The 24,623-nt window shown below is 40.7% G+C and overlaps 16 protein-coding genes across 16 annotated transcripts; 8 read left to right on the plus strand and 8 right to left on the minus strand.

Annotated features, from left to right (window-relative positions):
* Positions 1–3: 3 nt before the first annotated feature.
* On the minus strand, positions 4–1,341 carry PAS_chr2-2_0178 (Hypothetical protein; the record flags this gene model as incomplete). The annotated part of the gene is made up of 1 exon (XM_002491977.1): positions 4–1,341. One exon carries the CDS (start codon positions 1,339–1,341, stop codon positions 4–6), a length of 1,338 nt encoding a protein of 445 aa, XP_002492022.1.
* Positions 1,342–2,312: 971 nt separating this feature from the next.
* PAS_chr2-2_0470 (uncharacterized protein) lies at positions 2,313–3,212 on the plus strand (the record flags this gene model as incomplete). The annotated part of the gene is made up of 1 exon (XM_002491978.1): positions 2,313–3,212. One exon carries the CDS (start codon positions 2,313–2,315, stop codon positions 3,210–3,212), a length of 900 nt encoding a protein of 299 aa, XP_002492023.1.
* An 812-nt stretch (positions 3,213–4,024) lies between these two features.
* On the plus strand, positions 4,025–4,753 carry PAS_chr2-2_0177 (uncharacterized protein; the record flags this gene model as incomplete). Its single annotated transcript, XM_002491979.1, has 1 exon — positions 4,025–4,753. The coding sequence occupies one exon, from the start codon at positions 4,025–4,027 to the stop codon at positions 4,751–4,753; it is 729 nt and encodes a 242-aa protein (XP_002492024.1).
* A 61-nt stretch (positions 4,754–4,814) lies between these two features.
* On the minus strand, positions 4,815–5,963 carry PAS_chr2-2_0176 (Hypothetical protein; the record flags this gene model as incomplete). Its single annotated transcript, XM_002491980.1, has 1 exon — positions 4,815–5,963. One exon carries the CDS (start codon positions 5,961–5,963, stop codon positions 4,815–4,817), a length of 1,149 nt encoding a protein of 382 aa, XP_002492025.1.
* Positions 5,964–6,382: 419 nt separating this feature from the next.
* Positions 6,383–7,171, plus strand: PAS_chr2-2_0469 (uncharacterized protein; the record flags this gene model as incomplete). Its single annotated transcript, XM_002491981.1, has 1 exon — positions 6,383–7,171. One exon carries the CDS (start codon positions 6,383–6,385, stop codon positions 7,169–7,171), a length of 789 nt encoding a protein of 262 aa, XP_002492026.1.
* Positions 7,172–7,360: 189 nt separating this feature from the next.
* Positions 7,361–8,635, plus strand: PAS_chr2-2_0175 (Mu2-like subunit of the clathrin associated protein complex (AP-2); the record flags this gene model as incomplete). The annotated part of the gene is made up of 1 exon (XM_002491982.1): positions 7,361–8,635. One exon carries the CDS (start codon positions 7,361–7,363, stop codon positions 8,633–8,635), a length of 1,275 nt encoding a protein of 424 aa, XP_002492027.1.
* Positions 8,636–8,735: 100 nt separating this feature from the next.
* On the plus strand, positions 8,736–10,001 carry PAS_chr2-2_0174 (5-phospho-ribosyl-1(alpha)-pyrophosphate synthetase, synthesizes PRPP; the record flags this gene model as incomplete). The annotated part of the gene is made up of 1 exon (XM_002491983.1): positions 8,736–10,001. One exon carries the CDS (start codon positions 8,736–8,738, stop codon positions 9,999–10,001), a length of 1,266 nt encoding a protein of 421 aa, XP_002492028.1.
* A 34-nt stretch (positions 10,002–10,035) lies between these two features.
* On the minus strand, positions 10,036–11,472 carry PAS_chr2-2_0468 (uncharacterized protein; the record flags this gene model as incomplete). Its single annotated transcript, XM_002491984.1, has 1 exon — positions 10,036–11,472. The coding sequence occupies one exon, from the start codon at positions 11,470–11,472 to the stop codon at positions 10,036–10,038; it is 1,437 nt and encodes a 478-aa protein (XP_002492029.1).
* Positions 11,473–11,983: 511 nt separating this feature from the next.
* On the minus strand, positions 11,984–13,948 carry PAS_chr2-2_0173 (uncharacterized protein; the record flags this gene model as incomplete). The annotated part of the gene is made up of 1 exon (XM_002491985.1): positions 11,984–13,948. The coding sequence occupies one exon, from the start codon at positions 13,946–13,948 to the stop codon at positions 11,984–11,986; it is 1,965 nt and encodes a 654-aa protein (XP_002492030.1).
* Positions 13,949–14,129: 181 nt separating this feature from the next.
* On the minus strand, positions 14,130–15,416 carry PAS_chr2-2_0172 (Protein that interacts with mitotic cyclin Clb2p; the record flags this gene model as incomplete). Its single annotated transcript, XM_002491986.1, has 1 exon — positions 14,130–15,416. One exon carries the CDS (start codon positions 15,414–15,416, stop codon positions 14,130–14,132), a length of 1,287 nt encoding a protein of 428 aa, XP_002492031.1.
* A 202-nt stretch (positions 15,417–15,618) lies between these two features.
* Positions 15,619–17,298, minus strand: PAS_chr2-2_0171 (Hypothetical protein; the record flags this gene model as incomplete). The annotated part of the gene is made up of 1 exon (XM_002491987.1): positions 15,619–17,298. One exon carries the CDS (start codon positions 17,296–17,298, stop codon positions 15,619–15,621), a length of 1,680 nt encoding a protein of 559 aa, XP_002492032.1.
* A 374-nt stretch (positions 17,299–17,672) lies between these two features.
* PAS_chr2-2_0170 (mitochondrial 37S ribosomal protein RSM25) lies at positions 17,673–18,371 on the plus strand (the record flags this gene model as incomplete). The annotated part of the gene is made up of 1 exon (XM_002491988.1): positions 17,673–18,371. One exon carries the CDS (start codon positions 17,673–17,675, stop codon positions 18,369–18,371), a length of 699 nt encoding a protein of 232 aa, XP_002492033.1.
* A 171-nt stretch (positions 18,372–18,542) lies between these two features.
* Positions 18,543–18,728, minus strand: PAS_chr2-2_0169 (Hypothetical protein; the record flags this gene model as incomplete). Its single annotated transcript, XM_002491989.1, has 1 exon — positions 18,543–18,728. The coding sequence occupies one exon, from the start codon at positions 18,726–18,728 to the stop codon at positions 18,543–18,545; it is 186 nt and encodes a 61-aa protein (XP_002492034.1).
* A 190-nt stretch (positions 18,729–18,918) lies between these two features.
* PAS_chr2-2_0467 (uncharacterized protein) lies at positions 18,919–21,685 on the plus strand (the record flags this gene model as incomplete). The annotated part of the gene is made up of 2 exons (XM_002491990.1): positions 18,919–19,136; positions 19,207–21,685. 2 exons carry the CDS (start codon positions 18,919–18,921, stop codon positions 21,683–21,685), a joined length of 2,697 nt encoding a protein of 898 aa, XP_002492035.1.
* A 226-nt stretch (positions 21,686–21,911) lies between these two features.
* PAS_chr2-2_0168 (uncharacterized protein) lies at positions 21,912–23,024 on the plus strand (the record flags this gene model as incomplete). Its single annotated transcript, XM_002491991.1, has 1 exon — positions 21,912–23,024. One exon carries the CDS (start codon positions 21,912–21,914, stop codon positions 23,022–23,024), a length of 1,113 nt encoding a protein of 370 aa, XP_002492036.1.
* A 6-nt stretch (positions 23,025–23,030) lies between these two features.
* PAS_chr2-2_0167 (uncharacterized protein) lies at positions 23,031–24,341 on the minus strand (the record flags this gene model as incomplete). Its single annotated transcript, XM_002491992.1, has 1 exon — positions 23,031–24,341. One exon carries the CDS (start codon positions 24,339–24,341, stop codon positions 23,031–23,033), a length of 1,311 nt encoding a protein of 436 aa, XP_002492037.1.
* Positions 24,342–24,623: the final 282 nt, after the last annotated feature.

Here is a 24,623-nt window from a genome sequence, read left to right on the forward strand (position 1 = left end):
AACCTATACAATGAATCCGCCAGTTTTCTTTTTCAGCTTGCGGATTCGGTTGTACAATATAAAACCCACTAGCAAAAAGCTTATGATAATAAATGTCCATTTTAATAGAAGCCATACTGTTTGAAGAAAGTATGTCAACCTTGACTCATAGCCATATTTGTTTAGGTTATTTTCACGATGCTGCCTTCGCAGCCTTTCCTCTGCCTTCCTTAGTCGTTGAGCTGTTTTCCTTCTTTCAGAAGCCTCTGGTTCTGGACGTTTATCTTTTGTCAGCCTTCTATGGCGTTGCTTGGCAATTCTTTCCTTGACTTCATTTTCGCTTTCGTTTTGAACATACTCATCGATATACTCGTCATTTAGTATATTCGAAAGGTCGCTGATAGATGACAGCACGTCACCATGTTCGTCCGTTAAAGCGTTCCATTCAATTCCCAGGATGTCTGAGTTGTGATGTAATGCGCCACATTCAGAACTCAATGCTAAGTAAACTTTTTCAGGCAAAACCACACCCTCTTTAGTGAAACAGTTAAACCATTCGGAGCCAGGCATGCCATTTTTCTTGGCTCCAAAGTCCAAAGAAAGGTACCCTGAATCTTTCAAATAGGTTATTCTCATTTTTGAAGGAGAATTCAAGTATTTCAGATTCAAGTTACAATAACCGAGTTCATAGTTTGACTTTCCATCTTGACCCTTATCATATATGTAACCACCACCTTGAGAATATTGAATAGACACACGAGGGAATTTGCCCAGTTTAGAGGCACTTGGAGAATTTTGATAAGTATCAATCAACACAGCAACACCCTTGAAAGTTGTATCATCAACACCTAAGGCGGCGCCTGAGTGTAGTTCATTTTCACTCAACCAAACACCTACACCGTCTCCGTAAAGTTTCTTACTGAGACGTTTCTTCGCATCGTCATCAAAGTTGATATTGAAGTCAATCTCCAGCGAGGTAGACTCATATTTCGAAACCTCCAACTGTTTGGTGGATTGAATCAGCCCAACTTGTTGAGGAGAATCCCTGACCAGTCTAATCTTATCCCTTGCAATCATGGTAGAAGCTCCTCTGATGTGAAATTTTTCAGTAATTTGATCAAAGGTCCATGGCTTTGAAATGCTAAAGTCCTGTAGGAGTTTCTTGTTGACTTTGAGAAGGTTGGGCATCTCGTTGTTGAGCAATCCGTTGATCTGTGCATTATCAAAAATTGTATCCAATTGAACCTGTTTAACAACTTTGGAGTCACTTGGAGATGAAAAGAAGGAAATAGTGTAGGACACAGCACTCCACAAAAGAATGCAGACGATTAGAGCTATTAGGATCCTAGCTCCTTTGAACATCGTTGATGATTACGTGTGAAATATGCTAAGCGAAATATGCTAAGCGAATAAGGGGGAAAAACTATAAATTAACTCGGTGATGAGATGGAGAAAGGAAAACAGAAACCATAACAGTATTTTTGTTCATCTTAAATACTATGAAATTCTTACCTTGTCGGTAAGAATGCAAAGCTTTTAAAGACCTCTACCAATTGACCAAAGTCCCGTTTGTGCAGATAAGCGGGCAATGGTGCAATTCATAAATTTTTAAGCTCAGTCAAAAGGAAACAATTGTGAACACTAATGTAGTGCAAACAGAACCTTTCTCTTAGGATTCATCCGACTGTAACTGACAGAAAAAATCGCCGGCAGACTATTACACTAGACTCCTATGACGCATTGAGGTGTTTTTAACATCAGGAGTCGAAGAGATCAGAACAACAGTAATACAGAGCCTACCACAACTGAGAAGGCACGAATATCTTTGTGATCTTAAGAATTTGACTCGAAAGTAAGCACGATTCCTTACAAGGATGCTGATGCTTGCTATCAAACCTTTAGTCTTTCAACCTCAAGCACTGCTAAATACTCCACAATATTAGCTGTCCACATTACTGACGAATGCTACAGAATATTGCCCATTTTCGTAGTTAGCTGAAAGTTAATCAAATAACGTCGAAAACTCGACCGACAACTACACGACTTGGTAAAGCGCTGGAGCGGATAGCCCGGTGAAAAATGATCAAGCGGAGTAGTGAATGTAGTGTAACGGTAACACCACACCATCTTATTGTCACGATGCAGAATAAATGTGAGTCGCGCCTCACACCACACAGAGATGGTTTGGGATGTGGCGATATATTGCCATTTTTGTTGTCTTAGTAAGATGACAAATATAAATGCGTAACCACCATGCGCAATTAGCAAAGTCAGGGGCTGACAATTATATAAACGTACAAGATTGCCTCAAGTCAATTCTAACCTAACACCAAATGACCACAGTAGCAATAATTGGAGCACACAGTGTGCTTTTCGAACCCATTGTCAAAGCGCTCAAGCAAGCCTCAAACGTGAAGTTCCCCATAAGAGCTGTCACCAGGAAGATCGGTCCATCTGAAGTGTCTGATGATAAAGTCAAGTACTACGAAGCAACTGCAGATGACGACAAGACATACGACCCAGTCCTGACAGGCACTGACGTAATCATCAACCTTACTCCCCCATCTGTGGAGGAGTCCAAGTACAACAGCATTCTCAAGTCAATTGAGCGAGTCGGTGTAAAGAATTTCAAGTTCTACATTCCATCGCAGTTTGGAGTTGAATTGTCAGAGTTTCCCTTCCGCCCTCTCGTGTACATCAAGCAGCAACACTCCGAAAAGGCCCGTAAGCTGGGTTTGAAGACTGTGGATGTGTTCAATTCATATTTTGTCAACAAAGGCGGGTTCCTGGATACCATTTTGGCTCATCTTGGTTACCAAGGTGACAACAAGGTCATCATAAGAGGAGATCCAGATCAGCTTTTCAATGTCAGTCATGTTGACGATATTGGACTCAGTATTGCCTCGTTGATCGACAACGTCGACAAAGCTTCCATTCCTGACACTCTCCGCATCTATAGCGACCGTGTCAGCCAGAAGGAGTTCTATGACGCCTATGAAAAGAGACACAATGTCAAGTTGGAGCGCTCGTATGAGTCCAAGGAGGAGGCTCTGCGCAAGGCAACTGAGAAATTGAATAGTGGTTTCAAGCCCGCTGACTTTTTGTATTATCTCAATGTCGGTGTTTCACAGTCCCCAGAAGGGGGCTTTGCCTTCAAGGGAGACGGAAGAGACATCGTCAACCCTGGGGAGAAGTATTTCAAATGGCGCAAGTTCGCTAATTTTTACGATTAAGCAGTGCTGTATGGGGTAGTTAATAAATCGGGAATATCCTTCTGACGTGACTGTAACAAATCTCTTTTTACGTGGTGCGCATACTGGACAGAGGCAGAGTCTCAATTTCTTCTTTTGAGACAGGCTACTACAGCCTGTGATTCCTCTTGGTACTTGGATTTGCTTTTATCTGGCTCCGTTGGGAACTGTGCCTGGGTTTTGAAGTATCTTGTGGATGTGTTTCTAACACTTTTTCAATCTTCTTGGAGTGAGAATGCAGGACTTTGAACATCGTCTAGCTCGTTGGTAGGTGAACCGTTTTACCTTGCATGTGGTTAGGAGTTTTCTGGAGTAACCAAGACCGTCTTATCATCGCCGTAAAATCGCTCTTACTGTCGCTAATAATCCCGCTGGAAGAGAAGTTCGAACAGAAGTAGCACGCAAAGCTCTTGTCAAATGAGAATTGTTAATCGTTTGACAGGTCACACTCGTGGGCTATGTACGATCAACTTGCCGGCTGTTGCTGGAGAGATGACACCAGTTGTGGCATGGCCAATTGGTATTCAGCCGTACCACTGTATGGAAAATGAGATTATCTTGTTCTTGATCTAGTTTCTTGCCATTTTAGAGTTGCCACATTCGTAGGTTTCAGTACCAATAATGGTAACTTCCAAACTTCCAACGCAGATACCAGAGATCTGCCGATCCTTCCCCAACAATAGGAGCTTACTACGCCATACATATAGCCTATCTATTTTCACTTTCGCGTGGGTGCTTCTATATAAACGGTTCCCCATCTTCCGTTTCATACTACTTGAATTTTAAGCACTAAAATGGCAAGAACTCCAGCTCCAAGAGTCATCTTCGTTCGTCATGGCCAAACTGAGTGGTCCAAATCAGGACAATATACGTCACATACGGACTTGCCATTGACCCCATTTGGTGTCAAACAGATGGACGCTACTGGAAAATCTTTGGTAGGCAACTCAAATACTAATCTTATTCAACCGAGAAATCTTAAGCTGGTTATTACATCTCCCAGAAAGAGAGCTATCCAAACTAAGGATCTGCTTCTGGGTGCTCTCTCCCCTGAAACCAAAGCTCGTATCCCTCACCAAATAAGTGAGGATATCAGAGAATGGGAATATGGTGACTATGAAGGCTTAAAAACTAAAGAAATATATGCGCTGAGAAAATCTAGAGGATTGGATCAAGATGGACACATTTGGCAAATCTGGCCCGATGGATGTGAGAATGGTGAAACTTTTGAGCAAGTAACTGAGAGAATTGACAATCTTATTAAAGAGATTAGAAAAATTCACAAGAAAGCATTGGACAATAATGAGCACTGTGATATATTAGTTGTTGCACATGGCCATATTCTTAGATGCTTTGCTGCAAGATGGTGTGGACATCCAATCAATAAGAACCCCCAATTTGTTCTCGATGCTGGTGGAGTTGGAGTTTTGTCTTATCAACATCACAACGTTGAAGAGCCTGCCTTACAACTAGCTGGAGCTTTTGTGGTTCCTGTTGAGGAAGCTGAAGCTGATAGAGCGTAAATAAGTACCTATGTTGTAGAAAAAGAAGAAAATAAACCTGTTACTTACATTTCTCTTCTCATCACTGGATTGGACTGTCGAAGTCCCTAGTTTTCTTGCTTGACTTGGGAGACCTTGGAGATTTTGGAGAATTCAATTCCATCAACAGCTCTCTCTGAGTATTACTTATTTTTGGTGTTGACGAGATTAACAGATCGTCATAGTCAAAAGAATCTTCTATTGATACAGAGTTTCTCTTAAAATGGTCATTGAGAAAAGAAGTTGAACCTTTCGGTGATCCAAAAGAAACGTATTCTGACTCCTCATCGGACTGCTGTTTTCCAAGTAAAGGAGTTTGCACTGTTACCAGGGAGGAATGTTGATGTTGGTCGTTTAAGGAGGACTGAATTGCTACTCCGTAGATCAAAATTGAAGTACCCACAACTAATGAGATAGCGACGAAAAAGTTGATATGGTCAAATAACTGATAAAAGATTATTTCATTGAAGATATTAGTCACATTGTAAATGCAAAAAACCAACGGATAGAGGATTGCTGTTGAGACTATCTTGAGGCCTTGATTCAATGAAACTAGCTGTGCAAAACATAATAAGAAAAACACTATGATGTATCCAAAGACAGATCTGAATAATGAAAAAGATAGTTCACTAATGAAGATTTGGATAATAGTTTTAGCCAGCAACACAGAAAATGCTGATAAGATTCCACTGACGACTCCTAATGAAAGTCCTGGGTAAAATCTTTTGGAAAATAAGCCCAGGCAAATAAGAACAACGCACATATCGAATATATACCATTGCCTAAATGCCCTCGTGGCAATTAATTGTTGAAATTCTTTCAATCCTATGAATCTTGGCTCTGGTATGATATTCCCAACCACCCCCAGAATCAACGCTCCCACAATGATACTCGCAATGCTGATGGCACTTTTTCTGTTGAACTCCTCATTCATTATTAGCCAGTTGAATACACAGTTGAAGACAAGACCACTGCTTTGCAATGAACTCAGTATAATCAACGGTAAAGTGGTCAGCTGAATGGAGGAGCCCAGAATATTACTTGTGACAAAAAGTAAGAACCCTATTCTCCACAGATTTCTCTGGTTATCGAGGTGAGATTTCCGTTGTAGTATTAATCCAACACTTTGGCATGCAGAAGATATAATACCGACTATCACTCCAAATAGCACATAGCTCCGCTGTATCAGCATGTCTGGGGAGTGTGTGAAATGTTGAGAGAGGAGAGTTGGGGTCGTATGCAGAAAACAGAAAGCGAGGGTTTAGTATCTAGGTTTGTATGCACCGTAAAGTTGGCTTGATGGTAAAGGGATCTACTGTTCGAATACCGAAGGACGAATAGAAAGGGGCTAGATAGGACACACGGACGTGAGAAATGAAACCTCGCAGGACTACTGTTAGATGTGAACGCATTCTTGAACGTATCACTTCAAATGTGTCAAATTGATTATGTAAGAAGAGTACCAAATCGGTACGTATTAATAGAGTGTCGACAGGCTTAATCTTCTCCGGATTAACACATTGAAAAATGCAGATGGTGAGCTGGCCTTCGCTTGGTTGAATAACGTCTCCTGCTCAATTTCACTGAATCATCGTTTCAGCGTCGGATGAAATGCTTCGTTTTAGGTGGCACACCTACCTCACCTCCTACCTGCCCCACCAAAATGCTTTGGAACGCGCTTTAACAGATTCCATACTGATGATATACAATGCTGATAAGTTATACTCCAGCAATAGCCAACAAGTCATAGAAGAGCTTGGTTCTATTAAAACTTACTTGTTTGAAAAATGCAATGAACTCCACAACTCCCAAAGAAAGTGGCGAGTTCCCAAGATCGACGATCCCATTTTTGGAGAATTCATTCTATTGCAAGAGAAACCCAGCACGAACTTGACGGGCATCCTCCTTGCGGGTCCTCTGATACGGAATAGTCAGTCTTCTACTGTATTGGCTCTATGTCTGGAAGTTTTGCATGGGGTATTGCTCCTGCACCCTCCCTCCAGGGACTACTTTACCCAAGTACACAACATGGAAATGATGATTTCATTCTTAAAATCCGAGTCTGGAGATGTTGTCAATGCCGCAGTTCAATGTCAGGTAGCTATCCTGGTTCGAAATGTGTTGAACTTTAGACTTTCTGAAGCTCTGGATGGTCCCAAGATCATCTGCGAACTGCTAAATAGTCCAGCAACTTTACGAACTACGAAGATGAAGATCCTAGAATTCTTGTTCTTTTACTTGATTCCAGAGGAAGGGACATTAGACGGCGTATCCTCTGAGAACCACAAGAACACTAAAGAGAAAGCAGAGATTCTGAAAAAGTATTTGAGGAATGTAGATGGATTGGTTGAGGAGTTGATGAGAAGCAAACCTTTTGGGGAAATGGACATACAGTGGTAGTATATAATGGTTATAGTTAAATTAGGAGCGTGAGTTAGGAAGAGACACTTTGAATATTCTGAGGAAAGGATGGTCTGGTGAAATGACTTTTAGTAGGACGTTACGTAAACATCTTTTTTCTAGGTAAGCGAAATGTCAGAGATACCTTTCGAATCATTCGTTTCTAGCCCTCCCTCTATAAGCATAAAAATGATCTCTGCCCTTCTTATATTCAATTCTAAGGGAGAAGTACTGATCAACTCCATTTTGAAAAATAACGTTAAAAGAAGCTTATCGGATGTATTCAGAGTTCAGGTCATAAACAACTTCGACATCAGATCACCAATTCTAACGCTGGGCTCGACATCTTTCATACACACAAAGTATGAAGATCTTTGGTTTGTAAGTGTTACCAGATCCAACGTTGATAGCTCAATATTAATCGAGTTTATGTACAAGTTTATTGATATTCTGAGACAATATGTTGGATACAAAGAGGACACTTACCCAAACTGCATAGTTTTAAACGAAGACTGTATCAGGGATAATTTCATAATTATTAATGAACTGATAGATCATATGCTGCAGTTTGGCTATCCGGTTGAAACAGACATTTCAGTGTTGAGGAATCTTACCTCTCAAAAACCTAACCATGACATAATTGATTTCGTGGAGAATAAAAGCCCTCTAAAAAGGAATAAGACAGTGAGTAAAATAAACTTAGGACTTCAGAGTTGGAGACCTTCGGGTATAAAATACAAAAAGAACGAAGTGTATGTTGACATTATCGAAAAAGTCAATTTGATGGTATCTTCTACTGGTACCATACTAGGCTCGGATATTGATGGAGTTATCCAACTAAACGCAAGTCTTTCGGGTATCCCTGAATGCCATCTACGATTGGACGATGCGGCAGAGATTCAAGATTGTAAATTCCATCAATGCGTGAATCTAACAACTTATGATCAAACGGGTGATGTCAAGTTCGTTCCACCAGATGGAGAGTTTCAACTGATGTCCTACAAAATATCTGAGCCCAGAATCCCATTCCTAGTCCTGGCATCAATTACAGATTATCCCAATGACAATTCACGAAAATACAACGTTACTATTAAATCCAAGTTCCCATCTCACCTCATTGCAAATGAAGTGGAAGTGACTATACCTACGCCAAATTCTATCAAAGTTGAGTCATTCACAAGCACAAGTGGAAAGTTAAAGCCTAAACTTGAAGAAGGGGTTGCATTATGGACAACTGACAAATTTCCTGGAGGAGAAACTGAACAATCGGCCTCAATAACAGTCAAAGTAGGGAACTTGAAATCAGTAGACCTACCCCCTCTCAGTCTCCAGTTTAGCATACCCAATTACTCAACCTTTGAGTCGATGATAAAATTTTTCAAAGTACATGAACAGTCTGGTTATAAAACCACGAAATACGTCCGCTATTTCACCAAGGCTGGTTCATATGATATTAGATATTAATTATAGACACTTCCAACATCTTGTACTCATTAATCGCGAATTAGAGGTACTTTTCTTGTAAGACAGAAATACATCAAAGCTACCACTTAATAGCTTCGAAATGAGGGATCTTATAGTGCTGAGTGGCTCCTCAAATCCACAACTGACGGCCAGGATCTGTAAACAGCTAGGTGTTCCCAAAGGTGAAGTTATATCTACGAAATTTGCGAACGGTGAGACCTCTGTCACTGTAGTTGATTCAGTGAGAGAAAAAGATGTATATATCGTCCAATCTGGCTGTGGTCACACAAACGACAACTTCTTTGAGTTACTGATCATGATATCGGCTTGCAAGACTGCCTCTGCGAAACGGGTGACAGCAGTGCTTCCTCTTTTTCCTTACTCCCGTCAGCCAGATCTTCCGTACAACAAGAATGGTTACTCAGTAAACGGAAAGAGAGAATTTGATAGCTCTCCAGGAACTCCAATTCCAAATAGCACTGCCAGTGAATCCACTGATTATCTGACCTCTAGTGTCGTTAAGGATACCTCTAATGACATGCGCAAGTCAACGCTCATTAACCAACCAGTTCCTACTCCAACTGCCTCATCATCGTCTTCCCTTTTGAACAATAATAATACAGACGATAGTCCAACATATAAGGAATGGATTGCTCAGTCTGGAACTTTGGTTGCCAACTTATTAACCACTGCAGGTGCTGATCATATTATTACCATGGATCTGCATGACCCTCAATTTCAAGGTTTCTTTGATATCCCAGTCGATAATTTGTACTCAAAGCCGCTGTTGCAGCATTATATTGCTAACAACATTCCGGATTTCCAGAACGCTGTTGTTGTTTCTCCCGATTCTGGTGGTGCTAAGAGAGCTATTGCCGTTGCTGACCAATTGGGTATGTCCTTTGCTTTAATTCACAAGGAGCGTAGATACAGGAAACTGATCAACCCGACTACGCTTGACCAATCTCTTTTGATAAGCTCCACCATCACTCCATCTAATAGTAATAAAGTCATTGCCACCACCATGTTGGTAGGTGACGTGGCTGGAAAAGTATGTGTTCTTATTGATGATTTAGTCGACACATCCTATACAATTACCAGGGCGGCATCCTTATTGAAGGATCAGGGAGCCACATATGTATATGCATTAGTCACACATGGTGTGTTTTCAGGAGATGCAATCAATAGAATCAACGACTCAGCTATTGATAAGATCATCACCACTACATCGACTCCACAGGATGGTCATGCGAAGCAACTTGGTACTAAGCTAGAAGTCCTTGATGTTTCAAGGATTCTTGCAGAAGCAATTAGAAGGATTAACAATGGAGAATCGGTATCTATGTTGTTTGAACATGGATGGTGATAATTGTTGAACTCTATATAAAGTAATAATGGAACTATTTATCGTCACTCCTCTCGTCATCGTCAGTCACCAAATGGTGTTGATGATCGTCTGTTTTTATAAGCTTGTAGTTATTGGAAGATTGAGAGTCATCTGCAATCTCATAATGGCAGTAATCAATACTTCTAAACCAGACATCATCCAATATCTCCTCCACAGATATTCTTCTTGCAGGGTCCAACTCAAGCATCCTCGAAATAAGTCTACGGCTGGAGTGAGGTAACAATCTGAATAATCTGTAAGGACCTTGGATTTTGGCCTCTTTGGCTTTATCTTCTTCATTGAGATAGTTTCCATCAAGGTCTGTGTTGGGTGTGGCACAGAAGTTTCTGAATGAAGACTCTGAACTCCTAGGAATCTTCCAAGGAAATCTCTTTAGAGCCATACAACAATAAATAATGGCTATGGACCAGATATCCACAGGTCTTGGGTCATATGCTTTTGTTTGAAATACTTCAGGGGCTAGGTATGGGTCAGATCCAACAATTCCTTTAGCTTTGATGATAGTATTGTCATAATCGTACCTGAAAACAGTGGCAGATCCAAAATCAATAATTTTTAAAATTCCACTCTCGTTGACAACGCAGTTGTCCAACTTGAGATCCCTATGGGTTAATCCTTTTGAATGTATGTAGCTGACACCATTGACTATTTGTCGAAAATAGCATGCAATCTCGTGTTTAGTCATTAATCCCGACATCACCAAATTGAAAAAATCGTAAGGTATATACTCCATGACGACCAAGAAGGATTTTCCATCTTCAATTAGATCATAAGTTTCAATGATATTCTGATGGGTCAAGCTTGAAGCTATCAAAAATTCGCCTTGCACTTTCTTTCGATAATCATAGGTGGTTTCTCTATCTGATTTAGCTTTAAACTGCTTGACAGCAAACATTTTGTGGTCGGAAGGTCTTTCAGTAATTGAGACGGAACCTCCAGCTCCTGTCCCTAATAATCTTCCGGGGATACCATACTTCTGGATCAGCTCGTCCATGTCGTCCGCGCCAAAGAATCCGCCGTCCGAAACGTGTTGATTGAAATCGGGTGTAGAAGCCCCAGATGCTACAACTTTCTCATGCTTAGCCTTGGAATGCTTAACTTTGGTGGGAGGTTTGAGAACATTCTTGAAGAATCGTTTTAACTTAGTGGACGAGCTGTTGGGAGAGTTGTCACTACTGATGCTGCTCTCGCCTTTGCTTGATCTACTCATTCTTGGTGATAATAAGGAGCTACGATTATTTTTCTCCAATTTCTCGCTACTATTGTTCTTCAATTCTTTTAACTTGTGGTGTAATTTCTTTCTTCCTGAAAATAGGTTGGAAAAGCTCTCAGAGCTCTTAGAAGTCTTAAGATCCGACGCAACTGCAGGGTGGTCCTCAACCGTCAAGTGGTTCATCTGGTTAGCAAGATTCTCCTTCGAGTTCGGCATATTCTTGTGAATTGAATCAAAAAATCTAAAGAGTTCAAAGAATGCAAAAGCTTTGCAAGAGTGTATCGAAACGAAAGTGAAGAAAGATCAAGTGACTTTGGAAACGCTGGGTTCAGTTTTCAGAATGGGCAAAGGGAAGGCTGACTAATTGGGAGATGCCAACCTATGTAATGCAATATAACTTTAAGCTGAAATGCGAAGCAGTTGAGAGATCTAACTAATTTCAGAATCCGGCTTTGAAATGATGACTCGTTGATAATGGTATTTCTCGGCTCAGATGGCAACATGATTGATATATATGCTGATGTTTGGAGGTGATGGCCCTTTCTTTTTTTTGAAGGGATGCAGCTGAGAATTGTGGTTCGAATGGAAAAGATCAGTGGGGAAGTGATGCCCCTCGTTCCTCGGGAAGTGCTGTCCCACCTTCCTCGGGCAATACCGGAACTGAAATCGGGATGCCTCGTGCTGAGATGCTTTCGTTTATAATAATACATTAAGAAGATATAAATGCCTACTTCCATTTGAAAAGGGTAGAACTTCTACGGCTTTGACGAAGGAGATTAGAATCTTCCTCCAAGCTGGAATGTGAATGGGAATTGATTTCGTAGACTTCTTCCTCATCGCTAGCAGCACTTTCAATAATAGTCTTAGAAACACCTTTACAGTTCACAATACTTTCTATTATTCCTCCGGTCCTAACTGAATGGACATCCCCGTCTCCTGTGTAGGCCGATGAGTTGTTATTAGTGATCTGATTGTAGTCCTCCTGTGTGATGTTTTCTTTGGGAACTGGTGTTCTGGAAACTGAATTATAGAAAGACGTTTTCATATCACTGAGATCTGTGGAGGCTACCTCTGTTCGATAATCTTCGCCGTCATCGGCATAGTGTTTATTCGTAATCGATGAGAAACTGTGACCATTTCCTTTGCCATTACCAGCCTCAGAAGACCGGCGAGTGCTCTTAGGTGAGTTTGAATGTAATCGCTGTAAATTCTCGTGTAAGCCTGACACCAGAGCATCAGCTTCGGTATTTTGTATGGAGCCATATGGAAATGTGTCCATTCCTTCCTCAGGACCTTTGGGTTGCTTGATGTGAATAAACCCTTTCGCCGTCTTCAAAGGGTTGGACGCTAAGTTAGAGGGCTTCAAATGAGGTATGCTTATATCATCTTTGCGAACTAAAAGTTTCGTTAGGTACGATTGACTAGAGTCAATCGAACTTCTGACTGACGAATTCTTTCTATTGGCATAAAGATTATGCAAATAAGAACTCAGATTTCTCTTTGAAAGTGGCCCTGGTACAGATCTTCTGATACTACGATTCAAATCGACAAAGACGTCACTTTCATCCACAATTTCTTCACCAATAAGCTCCTCGATAACGTCTTCCAAAGTCAAAACACCCGTGGCACCAGAAGCAGTTCCAGGACTGTCACTGACGACCACCATATGCGATTTTCCCTCTTGAAAATAATTCAGGATGTTTAAACAGGACGTATCAGCAGAAGTCTCTGGTAAAGTGGCCAGTGGGAACGACGATACTGGTAGCGCATCTTCAGGGTCGTAACTAATCAATACTCGTACCAGCAGCATACCAACAAAATTGGTGGGCTCTCCTGGTAGATAAATAGGGATCCGAGAAAAGCCTCTGTTGAACAATTCTTCAACTTTGGCCTCATCCAAAATTGTATCAGCACTCATAGTATACACCTTATTCATTGGCGTCATAATTGTATGCACTGGCTTTTCTTTCAAATCTAAAACTGCGCTAATAATGGTTACTTCATCCTGGTTAAGTCTCTCAACTCCCATCGTTCGATGCAGAGTGACTAAAGTTTTTAATCCGGATTTCTTGTAGACCACACCATGGTCTTCTCCAAGAATATGATCAAGTAACACTGCAATTGGATAAGCCACGGGATACATTAAGTACATTAAGGCAAGCACAAATGGAGAGAAATAAGCTCCGATTTCCAAACCATAACGAACACATACTGACTGAGGAATGACCTCCCCAAAAATAACGATTGAAACAGTTGCAGAAAACACAGCAACAAGTCCACCCCCGAGACATCTATCCAGCACCACAGGAAGCGTTTCATTCGTGATAACATTACAAAGCAATAAAGTGACAAGAACCCAATGCTTACCCCTTCCAACTAATTTTAACACTTCTTTCGCATTAGCCTGCTCCTTTGGAGATCCCGAGTTGGCTACAACTTTCAGGTAGATTTCGTCTTGGCCCATTAAACCTAATGTTAATCCTGCAAAAACACCACCCAATAATACTAGAAAGGCAGAAACGATCAAGTAGATATAAAACTGGGACTCTGGTAGGTCATCATGTGTCTCTGTTTCCTTAATGTTAAGAGGCAACCCTGTCGCCAGTTTCGGTAACAGAGTTAAACCCATAAACAAGCGGTTAACCACATTGCGCGCAACAACTCGTCGTTTGGGCATATACTGTGAATTCATATATGGAATGGAAGAAAGAACTCAATTGGTAAAAACAGGGATGGGGGCAGGACTTCAAATTTAAATTTTCCCTCGGAATTGGCTTAATCAATTAACTAGAGGATGGCATCATATTATGTAATCAAAAATAACAGGAGAATTTTAAACCTACTACTAGCCTAAATATTACTTACGTGGTGGCTCAACTTTGCTTGCACTCTGGAGGCTGGGATTTGGGCTGGGATTCATCGTCATCATCGTTTTCAGAATCGTCATCTTCATCTTCTTCATCTCCCTCCTCTTCTTCGAACTCTTCGTCGTCCAATTCATCGTCGTCTGCATACTCGTACTGTAAGGCATCACCGGTAAACCAATCGATGGCTCTTGGGATCAACTTGTCTTTGATTAACTCACCCAATTGGTAGTCCAAGGCCAGTCTTTGCTCTAATTCCTCATCTACATCTTCGAATCCATCATCGTTTCCACTATCTTCAACATCAGCTGCTCCTTCATCTTTAGTTACCTCACTCACAGTTTCTTCAGATTTTGGAGGCCTTGGAGGGTCAAAAAAGTTGAAAAATGAATCTATAGGTGTAAGCTTCTCAATGGTTCTGACTTGCTTTGTGTGTTTATTTCTTTGTTTTCTTCTTTCCACGGTTATGGTCACGTTATGGTCGTTGTCCTTCCATTTGATGGTGGAACCCTCGGCATGGTCATAAATAAAGTCACCAGAATATCCTAGCTCCTTTTGGTAGTAATATGTCTTGGTCAAAACTTGGTTTTCAAAGAAGTCATTGGATTCGAATTCGAACAAAAGTTTGAAACCTGGAACATCAAGGTACTCCAATTTAATGTTACTCAACTTGGAAAGAACTTCCACATCACGATCAGTGATACTATCGGCTATGGGTGGAATATTCTCTAGAGCGGTAAGCCAGAAACTTGGAATACCACGGATGTTGATATCGATCTCCTCTTCTGCGGCCTCATCTTCATCTACTTCTGAGATTTCCTCAATCTTATCAGTGGAAGATTCCAGTAATTGTTTACCCTCTTCAATTTCATCGGAGGTTGGCTGCACTTCTCCACTAATGATTTTCTGTCTCTTCTCATACAGAGGAGCATACTTACCATAGAACTTTTTCTCTAACTCCAAGATCTCACTTTGAAATTCGGCTTCGATCTTGAATTGCTTTTGTTGAATAGCCTTCAGTCCGGCAACGCGTTGCTTTACAGATTTTGGAAGCTTGTCAACGTAGCCTGAGCTTTTACCTACAAGGGTATCAAGCTTTCCTTGAATCATCGACAAAAGAGCTGGGTTTCCCAGCAACTTTCTTTGAAGCTCCTCATTTTCCTCACTGATTGTGGATGGAATAGTTGGAGGCTGATTCTTCATATAGGAACCTGTTACCGAGGCAGGAGTATTCTGAGGAGTTGGGGCATTAGCCAACTGACTTAATGACTTCCTGATATCTTTCTCGGACGACATAAGAAAGGATTATAGTTGCGATTAAAGATAGTTTGTTTGGTGGTAAAATTTTCTGACTCCTGAGACGTCGCTCAATATAAACGCGCTTTGGTGGCGGATTCGATTTCATTTCATTTCCTGACCCTCGCCCAGTAGCCATTCCTTGGCCACGGGGGAGGGTTGCTCGGAACAGTTAAGGAGGAAATGCTGGGAGGTTGAACTTTCAGTCTCCTTCTTGGGGATCTAATTTGAAAGATTTTTTCAGCAAATCTTCCAATATATCCAGCAATTCCTTTTCGATCATGGTTAGAACTTTATTGTCTTCCCAGCGGCCATAATTTAAACCTTGGGTTACCTTCTTGATCTTCAACTGACGAGCTCTCTCTCTTTCAACGGAGAGAGTTCCAAATGCTTCGAAAACTTGTAATATTAAATCCATAAGATCAATCAGTTTGATGAAATTTTGATCAATATGCTGTTCTAGTTTGAGAGATTTCTTCTTGCTATTAATGATTAGATAGAGGACTCGTCTAAACGTTCCCAAAGTCCAATTGCAGGATACTCCAGATTGAGCAACGTTGAGATAGCATAGCAATAGCTCCACCAGTAATTTATTGGAGAGTGGAATCTTGTTATCTTCTACCACTTTCATTTGATAGTCGAACATGTTGTAAATGTCATTAATTGCGGTAATTGCGGCCTGATAGTTCATCTCTTCTATCCAGGATCGATATAGCTTAAAAAACTGTAAGGCAGTGTCTTCAGTGGGGTTCAAATAAAACAAAAAGGGAGAATCGTTTACAGTGGAACCACTAACTTTCAGCTCTTTTGTTATGTAGTCCAATAGTTTGGCTTTTTTCCGGTATTGCCGTCTTGAAATGTCTGTGTTCAAATGGGTTACCTCACCACCAAGAAGTCTCAGTCGGTTGCTACATTCAACGAGAAAGTTGAACAATGCTTCTGCTTCTTTTATCATGTTCATTCTGATGTAGGCACCTATTAGTTGATTCACTAGATTGATGTCTATCACTATTCCATCATTTAACATTTGGGATAACAAGAATTCAACTCGATTTTTATCATTCGTGACACTGTAATACTTGAATAGTAAGGCATAAGTAATTCTATCTGGGTTTAGCCCTTTTCCTGCCATTGCTTCCAGTAATTGTTCGACTAGGTCATAATTTCGATATTTGATGGAATATCGGATCATGATGTTATAAGAATCAACTTGGAGATAATTGCCATATAAACGAGACAAAGTTTCATAATCTTTCAATGTGAACTCTTCATCAAAATATCTCGTAGTGATGAACATGTTGATCTCTTTACCACTCAATGGAACATGACACGCTTGTACATCTCGTAGAATCTTGCTCATGACGGATAACCCTTTACCCTTTATTCTTCCTCTTTGGTTCATGAAGAATTCAGATAAGAACTTCTCCAAATCCACATTTTGAATATACGTCAATCTAGGGCTAGGCAACTGCATATATTTGGAGTACAAAGCATAATGGTCAACATTGTTCCCATTGGCTGGATACAACTCCTTCAAAAACTCACAGTAAACATGAACCGGAGCATCATGCTTCGCTATCTTAGCCCTTTTGGTCACTATGTCTTGGTATGAACCCCTACCCATCTTTTTATTTATGTACTGTTCATAGTACTTTTCAAAAAAACTGTTAGTATCATTGCCCTTCTTCTCAAAAATCCAAAACGGAGTGGTGTTGCTTTTTCGTATTGACTTGAACTTTTGATGATATTCTTTAAGCATACTCTGAAGAGCAGAATCTATGGTTAGATATTTGATCTTGGAAACTTGGTCAGTCAAGTTGCCCAGGGTATTGCTATATCGTCTGATTGGTATGAATCCTCTTAGTATCCATTTTTTGTTCATAGAGTTAGGAACCAGATAGTTCTACTGGTTTAGAGTTCTACTAAAAATCTCGATTGGTGAAATGAAAATGGCTAGACAGACGATAGTCAACAATAACATTACCATTGACCATCCAGTATTTGCAAACAACGGTTACATAGACAAAAATTCACAACTCATATTGTGACCTTCTTGTGGTATTTAGTTGATGCTACTGGTTACAATCATCGCTTTACTTAGTTTATGTCTCCTGTTCCCTCTGCTTTTGGTCCAACATCCAACATCCTATTACATCTATCCTCCTATTCGCGATTAAAGGATCAAATATTTTCCAAACCCATCGTTCAACCAACCTCCGTTCTAAGTGTATCACCGTATTCCGACTTTGATTCAGGATGAAGATACAGCAGAATGCGATCAACATCCTTGAAAGGACTTCCAACTTCCTGAAAAGTGGAGTCATCAAACAACAGCCCGCTTGGTACAAAGTTGTGGGTAGCATTCCTCCCCAAGTGGATTTAACTAGAAAAGCTGCGGTCAATCAACAGAACACTACCAACTTTGTTTCACAGCCCTCCACCTTCAAAACTCGTGTTAATCCACGTACTATTAAAAATAAACTATACCGCTCACAGAAGTTGGAATTTGTTGAAGACGAATTACGAGCTCTATTCTACGATCAGCACCCATGGGAACGGGCCAATCCAAAACTCGTAGTAGAGAATGCAAATGATATCGAACTTTTTAAACTTGACTGGAGCAATATACGCCAACTAACGAAGCCATTTGATGGTGAAAATGTGGTGCAAAGGACTCTGTATCTCGTCCAGAATGAAAACCTCTCCATTTTAGAAGCCTACGACAAGGCTAGATTTGAATATTATCAGGTTAAAATGCAACTAGAAGCTGAAGATAGTATCTCCAAAGAAGAAGCTACAATGTACGGTGCCCAATTCAAAGAGTCTGCTTTGGAATACGGGTTCCAGAAAGAACAGGAGGTCATAGATCAGTGGAAGGAAGAGGCTGAACAGCAAACTGAATTGCTTCAAAACAAAGCAGCAGGAGTTAACAACTTGGAAAAAGATTCAACATGAATTGTCGATCTAGAATAAATAAATAAAGAATAAAGACCCTGTATATATGTCACTGGTTTGAATTACGACTGTTCTAAACTATGCAATCATGAAATGGTAATGAATTATCTCTTTTCTTTCGCATTCCTTCCTTTCCCTTGCGTCTTCATCCTATCATCAGTCCCCTTTTCATTAATGATGTTCCTCATGGTGTCCGTGGTGGTCATTAGTCAGGAAGACCTTCTCATATACACAATAAACTCCGAAAGCGCCTAAACCCCAGAAAAATCCTGGAAGTGCTCCCCTGAATCTGTTAGCTCTGGTAAAAGCACCTTGAGATCTCCAAGCATCTCTTCGTTTCCATGGATTGCCGGCCATATTTCTGTTTGTTACCAACCAATGAGCTTTCTAACAAACGGAAGAACGATTGGTCTACCATTCCAGAAAAGGCGCGAGAAAGTCGGTTTAGTTGGTGCACGATGCAATGAGTCATGTGATTTATGTAATAAAATTTAGACCTTAGAATACTCATCTCTTAACTTATACTAATACTTGATCTGAAAAAACGATGATAACAGCGGATCGGAGTCTACTCCTAGCAAGTAGCAATACCCCTCCTGATTTGATAGAGAATGATTCTTCCAGTAATTACAGCTCGGGAGACGAGGCTAGTGATGAACAATTGGCAGAAACTATCATTAATGAGATAAAAGATGGACTATATCAATGTCTTGTTTGCACTTCAGAGATTGATTCAAGCTCTAAAATAATGGAGCTGCCATCATTGTTATAGAGTTTATGATCAAGATTGCATAAAAAAATGGGCCCTAAAAGGATCTTCTACAGAAACAGACAGGTCTTGGAGATGTCCGTGGTGTAATGGAGCTCATTACAGTTTGAAATTCCCGTACACTTGTTGGTGCAAAAAAAAGATTAACCCGGAGCAAAATGAACTAAATCCTTTTAGCTGTGGTCAAACTTGTAGTCATGACCTCAAATCTTGTGTTCACGGCTGTTCCCTAACTTGCCACCCAGGACCCCATATTAGCAAATGTTTAGCTTTGGGCCCCAAGCTTACATGTCATTGCAGTAAAGAAACTAGACAGCTTCCCTGTGTTTTGACTCCTTATCAAACTGGCTTTTCATGTGGAGCAAAATGTGATGACTTGATGCCCTGTGGTGTCCATAAGCACCAAGCTCCTTGCCATGAAGGAGTTTGCGGTGAGTGTCGGGAGATGGTGGATGCACAATGCTATTGTGGGAAGCACAGAAAGAATATAAAATGCAGTGATCAAGTTCCTAAAAAGTCTACCGACTGGGTTGGAATGTTCGCTTGTGATGACCCTTGTGATGTGTTACTAGATTGTGGAATCCATAAACATGAAGCCTCATGTCATCCTATCACTCCAACAAGCCATGTCTGCCCCAAAAGTCCAGCGGTGGTGAAAACATGTCCATGCGGAAAAAAGCAGCTTGGCGAATCTCGTTCTACCTGCCTGGACCCGATTCCATCCTGTGATGAAACTTGTGATAAGTTACTTCCCTGTGGTGACCGCTGCCCTTGGAAATGCCATGATGGCCCTTGTTCTCCGTGTTATAGAGTTAAAGAAGCATCATGTGTTTGTAAGAAGCAAAGTTTCAGTGTACCTTGCAAGTTCTTAACGGATGGAAACGTACCAAAGTGCAAGAGGAAGTGTGAATCGCTTATGAGTTGCCGTAGGCACATCTGTGAACGAATTTGCTGCCCGGACTATCAAGAGGCTTTCAAGAGAGATCGAGAGAGGAAGAAAGCTATGAGAAAAGGTGTTCTGGTAGCCAGGAATGAAGAAATGTACATTGAACCTTCCCATGTGTGTATTAGACCTTGTGATAGGTTACTCTCATGTGGGAAACATAGATGTCCCCAAGTTGATCACCCTGGCAATTGCCCGCCATGTTTAGAATCCTCAAGTGACGATTTGGTGTGTGAATGTGGTAAAACAGTGATTCCTGCCCCTGTTAGATGCGGCACAAAGGTAAACTGTACATATCAATGTTATAGGCCAAAAGAATGTGGTCATGAGCCAGAACCACATACATGCCATGACCCAGAGATTAAGTGTCCCAGATGTACTACACTCTTAAAGAAGCCTTGCAGGTGCGAAAGAAAGATTGAAGTCAATGTTCTATGTTCTCAACCTCAAGTTTCCTGTGGAAGACCATGTCAAAAACTGTTAAATTGTAAAAGACATTACTGTGATGATATTTGCCCTTCGACCAAGATATGTTCTGGTAATTTATCTAAATGCAAAAAACTTGTCAAAGTATCTTGCCCCTGCAATCGAATAGTTAAGCACTTCGAATGCTGTAACGTTGCTGAGGATCAGAAACTTGAATGTGACGAAACATGTGAAAAGATTCTCAGAAACAAAAAATTGTTTGAAGCATTCCAAGTATCACCAACTGTCGGAGACCTTGATCAGGTAATTCCGTACTCACGGTACGTCATGAACACAGCCCTTAAACAGAGCAATTGGGTAAATTCAGTGGTGAGATTGTTTGATAATTTGATTCAATCTTCAAAGAAGACTCACCATTTTAATCCCATGAGCACTTCTCAAAGACAATTTATTCACGAACTGGCAGAATCCTATAACTATAGTTCCTACACACTTGATCATGAACCCTATCGAAGTGTAGTCATTGAAATCAAAGAAGGCTCAAAGTTGCCACATTTGAGTATTGCAGAGTCCATTAAAATTTTCAAAGCTAAGAAAGAAAGGGATTCACTAGCAAGCAGGCAGGAGCAGGATTCACCAGTTCCAGAAACCAATTCTAGTGAATTTTTTAATGCAATTGCCATTCAAAAAGTGTTCTTTGGAGCCACTTTAGATGAGATTACCATCACTGTCCAAGAGTTATATTCTCCCGTCTTCCCTGAAGGTCTAGTGAAATGTATTAATGACAGTACCTTTTATTTTCTGCCTTCACAACCCATAAATTCCTCACAAGATATAGAATTGAAACTCATAGAACTTCTTGACCCATTTACTCAGATTTTGTCAAAGAAAAGTTTAGCTTTTGAGTGCAAACTTATTAAAGTCGATGACAATTGCCATCTTATTGCAACTGCTCCTCAAGAATATCTTTCTTCAAGTACCGAAAAGGAATCTGAAACGGAACCAGTAGAGAGAGAGGAAGGCAAAGAATCGACTGAAAAGCAACCTGAGATTGGTCTACAGGATGAAGTAGAGAATAGCTGTCTTGAAGTGAAAGATGTATCTCATGAAATTGTGTCCCCGATGAAAACTCAGGAAGAACCAGGACAAGCGATGGAAGGTAGTACTATATCATAATGCCCTCCTACCTCTCTTGACTTTTTTAACACATTGACTACTTATAAACCTATTCATATTACATAGAGAAAGCATTAATTAGAACCTCAGGTTACCCCCGAAAGACTTTGGCCTATCTTACATTCTGTCACGTGAGTAATTTCGCCCATCATCTGTCCACCTCACTATGATTCATACTGACCAAACTATTTCACTCTCCTTCCACCCGCAAGTTACCCATTGAAAAATGCTGTCAGCTGTCAGAAACAACGTCCGTAGCTATTCCACTGCTGTTAAAACCTTGAAAATTGGTTTGATCCCAGGAGATGGAATTGGAAGAGAGGTTATACCTGCTGGAAAACAAATTTTGGAGGCTCTCCCAGCTGAACATGGTCTGAAATTTGAATTCCAAAATTTGGATGCCGGTTTCGAATTGTTCAAGAAGACCGGTGTAGCTCTTCCAGATGCTACCGTGGAAGCCTTGAAGCAAAACTGCGACGGTGCTCTTTTCGGTGCCGTTTCCTCTCCAACTACTAAGGTAGAAGGGTACTCTTCTCCTATTGTTGCCTTGAGAAAGAAGATGGGACTCTACGCCAACGTCCGTCCTGTGAAATCTGTTGAAGGTATTGGTAGACCAGTTGATATGGTTATTGTTCGTGAGAACACTGAAGATTTGTATATTAAGGAGGAGAGAGTGTACGAGAAGGACGGTCAGAAAATAGCAGAAGCTATCAAGCGTATCTCTGAAAATGCCACCAACAAAATTGGTAAAATGGCTCTGGAGATCGCCTTGCAAAGACAAGCTGTCCGTGAATTAGGAGGAACTTCTTTACATTCTAAACCTTCTCTTACTGTTACTCATAAATCTAACGTTTTGGCTCTATCTGATGGTTTGTTCCGTGAGACTATCAAGAAACTCTACGACAGTAACTCCAAGTACGCTTCTATCGAGTATAAGGAGCAAATTGTTGACTCAATGGTCTACAGAATGTTCCGTGAACCTGAAATCTTTGACGTAGTCGTTGCACCTAACTTGTATGGTGACATTCTTTCTGATGGTGCTGCGGCCTTAGTTGGGTCCTTAGGGGTTGTTCCTTCTGCTAACGTTGGTGATGATTTTGCCATCGGTGAGCCATGTCACGGATCTGCCCCAGATATCGAAGGTAAAGGTATTTCCAATCCGGTCGCTACCATTAGATCCACTGCTCTCATGCTGGAGTTCATGGGTTACCCTAAGGCTGCTGCTCAAATCTATGCTGCTGTTGATTCTAATCTTGCTGAGGACAAGATTAAGACTCCTGATTTGAATGGAAAGTCCACTACTCAAGAAGTTGTGGACGATATCATTAGACGTTTTTAATTGAAACTAGATACCAATATCACGTTTGAATGCTACCACGAAGAAACCGATGCCTCCATCTTCCTTAGGCTTTGATCGAATGCAACCTTCCGCTAATTCCTTAGGGTTTTCAAAGGTAGAGAACTCTTCTTCAAATCCTCGTCGATTCCAATCAGGAATAACTTCATCTCTAGTGCACAACTTCCAACCCTTCGCTTGGACTTGTGAATCCTTAAGTAAATCGACAACCACTCTTTCATTCTCTTGAGGGTGAACAGAACATGTTGAATAGGTTAGTTTTTTAGCGTTAGGAAACATCATGGCATGTCTCACTATAGTAAATTGGAAACTTGCCAGTTTGGAAAGTCTGGTATCGTCGTAGGTTTCATCTTGTTCGTTTTCTTCAAAAGCCCTTCCAAAAATGCCACTTCCAGAGCATGAGGGATCTATTACAAACCCATCAATATCGGTATAATCCTCAGGGTTTGTAGCTGTAAAGTCCCCAACTTGAATATCAATGCACGACAATCCACCAGCCTTTGCACACAAAGTCTTGAGAACTTCTGCCCTTTTAGGATCTTTTTCAAAGGCAATTATGGAGTCGGGCCTGTTACCGAGATAACTAGCCAGATGCGTGGTTTTATTTCCTGGAGCTGAACATGTATCTATGATTTTGTCACCCGGACTGGGATGGAGAATATGTGCGGGGAAACAAGAAGCCCTATCTTGAATAATAAGTCTCCCCTTCAGGTATGCATCTGTTGAAGTAATTTTTTCCCTCGGATGAACTCCAAACAGGTTTGGTATGTATTGGTCATGATATATTTTGCCAACTTCCAGCTCTTGAAAAGATTCAACTTGAATGAGATGTTTGAATTCATTCAAGAACTTCTCTCTAGAAGTCTTCAGCAAATTGGCCCTGACCCATCTAACAGGAGTGTCATCATCTTCTATCAACTCTTCCAAATCTTTAACTTTATATTTAATCTTCAACTTGGTCAGCTCTGCTTGCAATCTCGTTTTATGTGCTAAGAAAGCATCTTTCAGTGGGTGCTTACCGCTTTGAATCCTTCCATTCTTGGAGAATAGTAGATCATGAGCCATCAAAATCAGCAAGGGCTCCTTAGCTCTTATTTTTTTGTCCTCTAGAAGTTTGGAATTCCTGATAATCTGCTTCAAGAACTTTTTATACCTTGATGCGGAGTACACCAAAGCATATACATGTTTTGGGTTGTTTTTTATTTTCTTATTTCTAGAGGCATCAAATATTCGATTTTGCAAGGAGCCACTTTTAGGGTTATGCTCAATGAATTGCTCTGCTTCTCTGTATAAGTTCATGGGTAGACGTTTGCACACAGTCGTTACGATTTCATATTATTTCCTACTAAAAATTTCACGACATTGTTCAATGTTGTACTGACCGATGTAGCAAGTCTAGACCTATTTAGTGATTTTGTTCCGAAGTAGGTTGCAAGTGAATTGATCCACTGCATCAGTTTTTTTGGTACATGAGGCTTGCTGGTTATTCATCCTATCTTTTTCTTTCATTCCAACCCCTCTCCTATTGCTATCTATTTCATTCATCACTTACCATCTATCTCATGAGGTAACATCCGAACA

Source organism: Komagataella phaffii, chromosome 2, assembly GCF_000027005.1.
Source record: "Komagataella phaffii GS115 chromosome 2, complete sequence".
NCBI classification, from domain to species: Eukaryota; Fungi; Ascomycota; class Pichiomycetes; order Pichiales; family Pichiaceae; genus Komagataella; species Komagataella phaffii.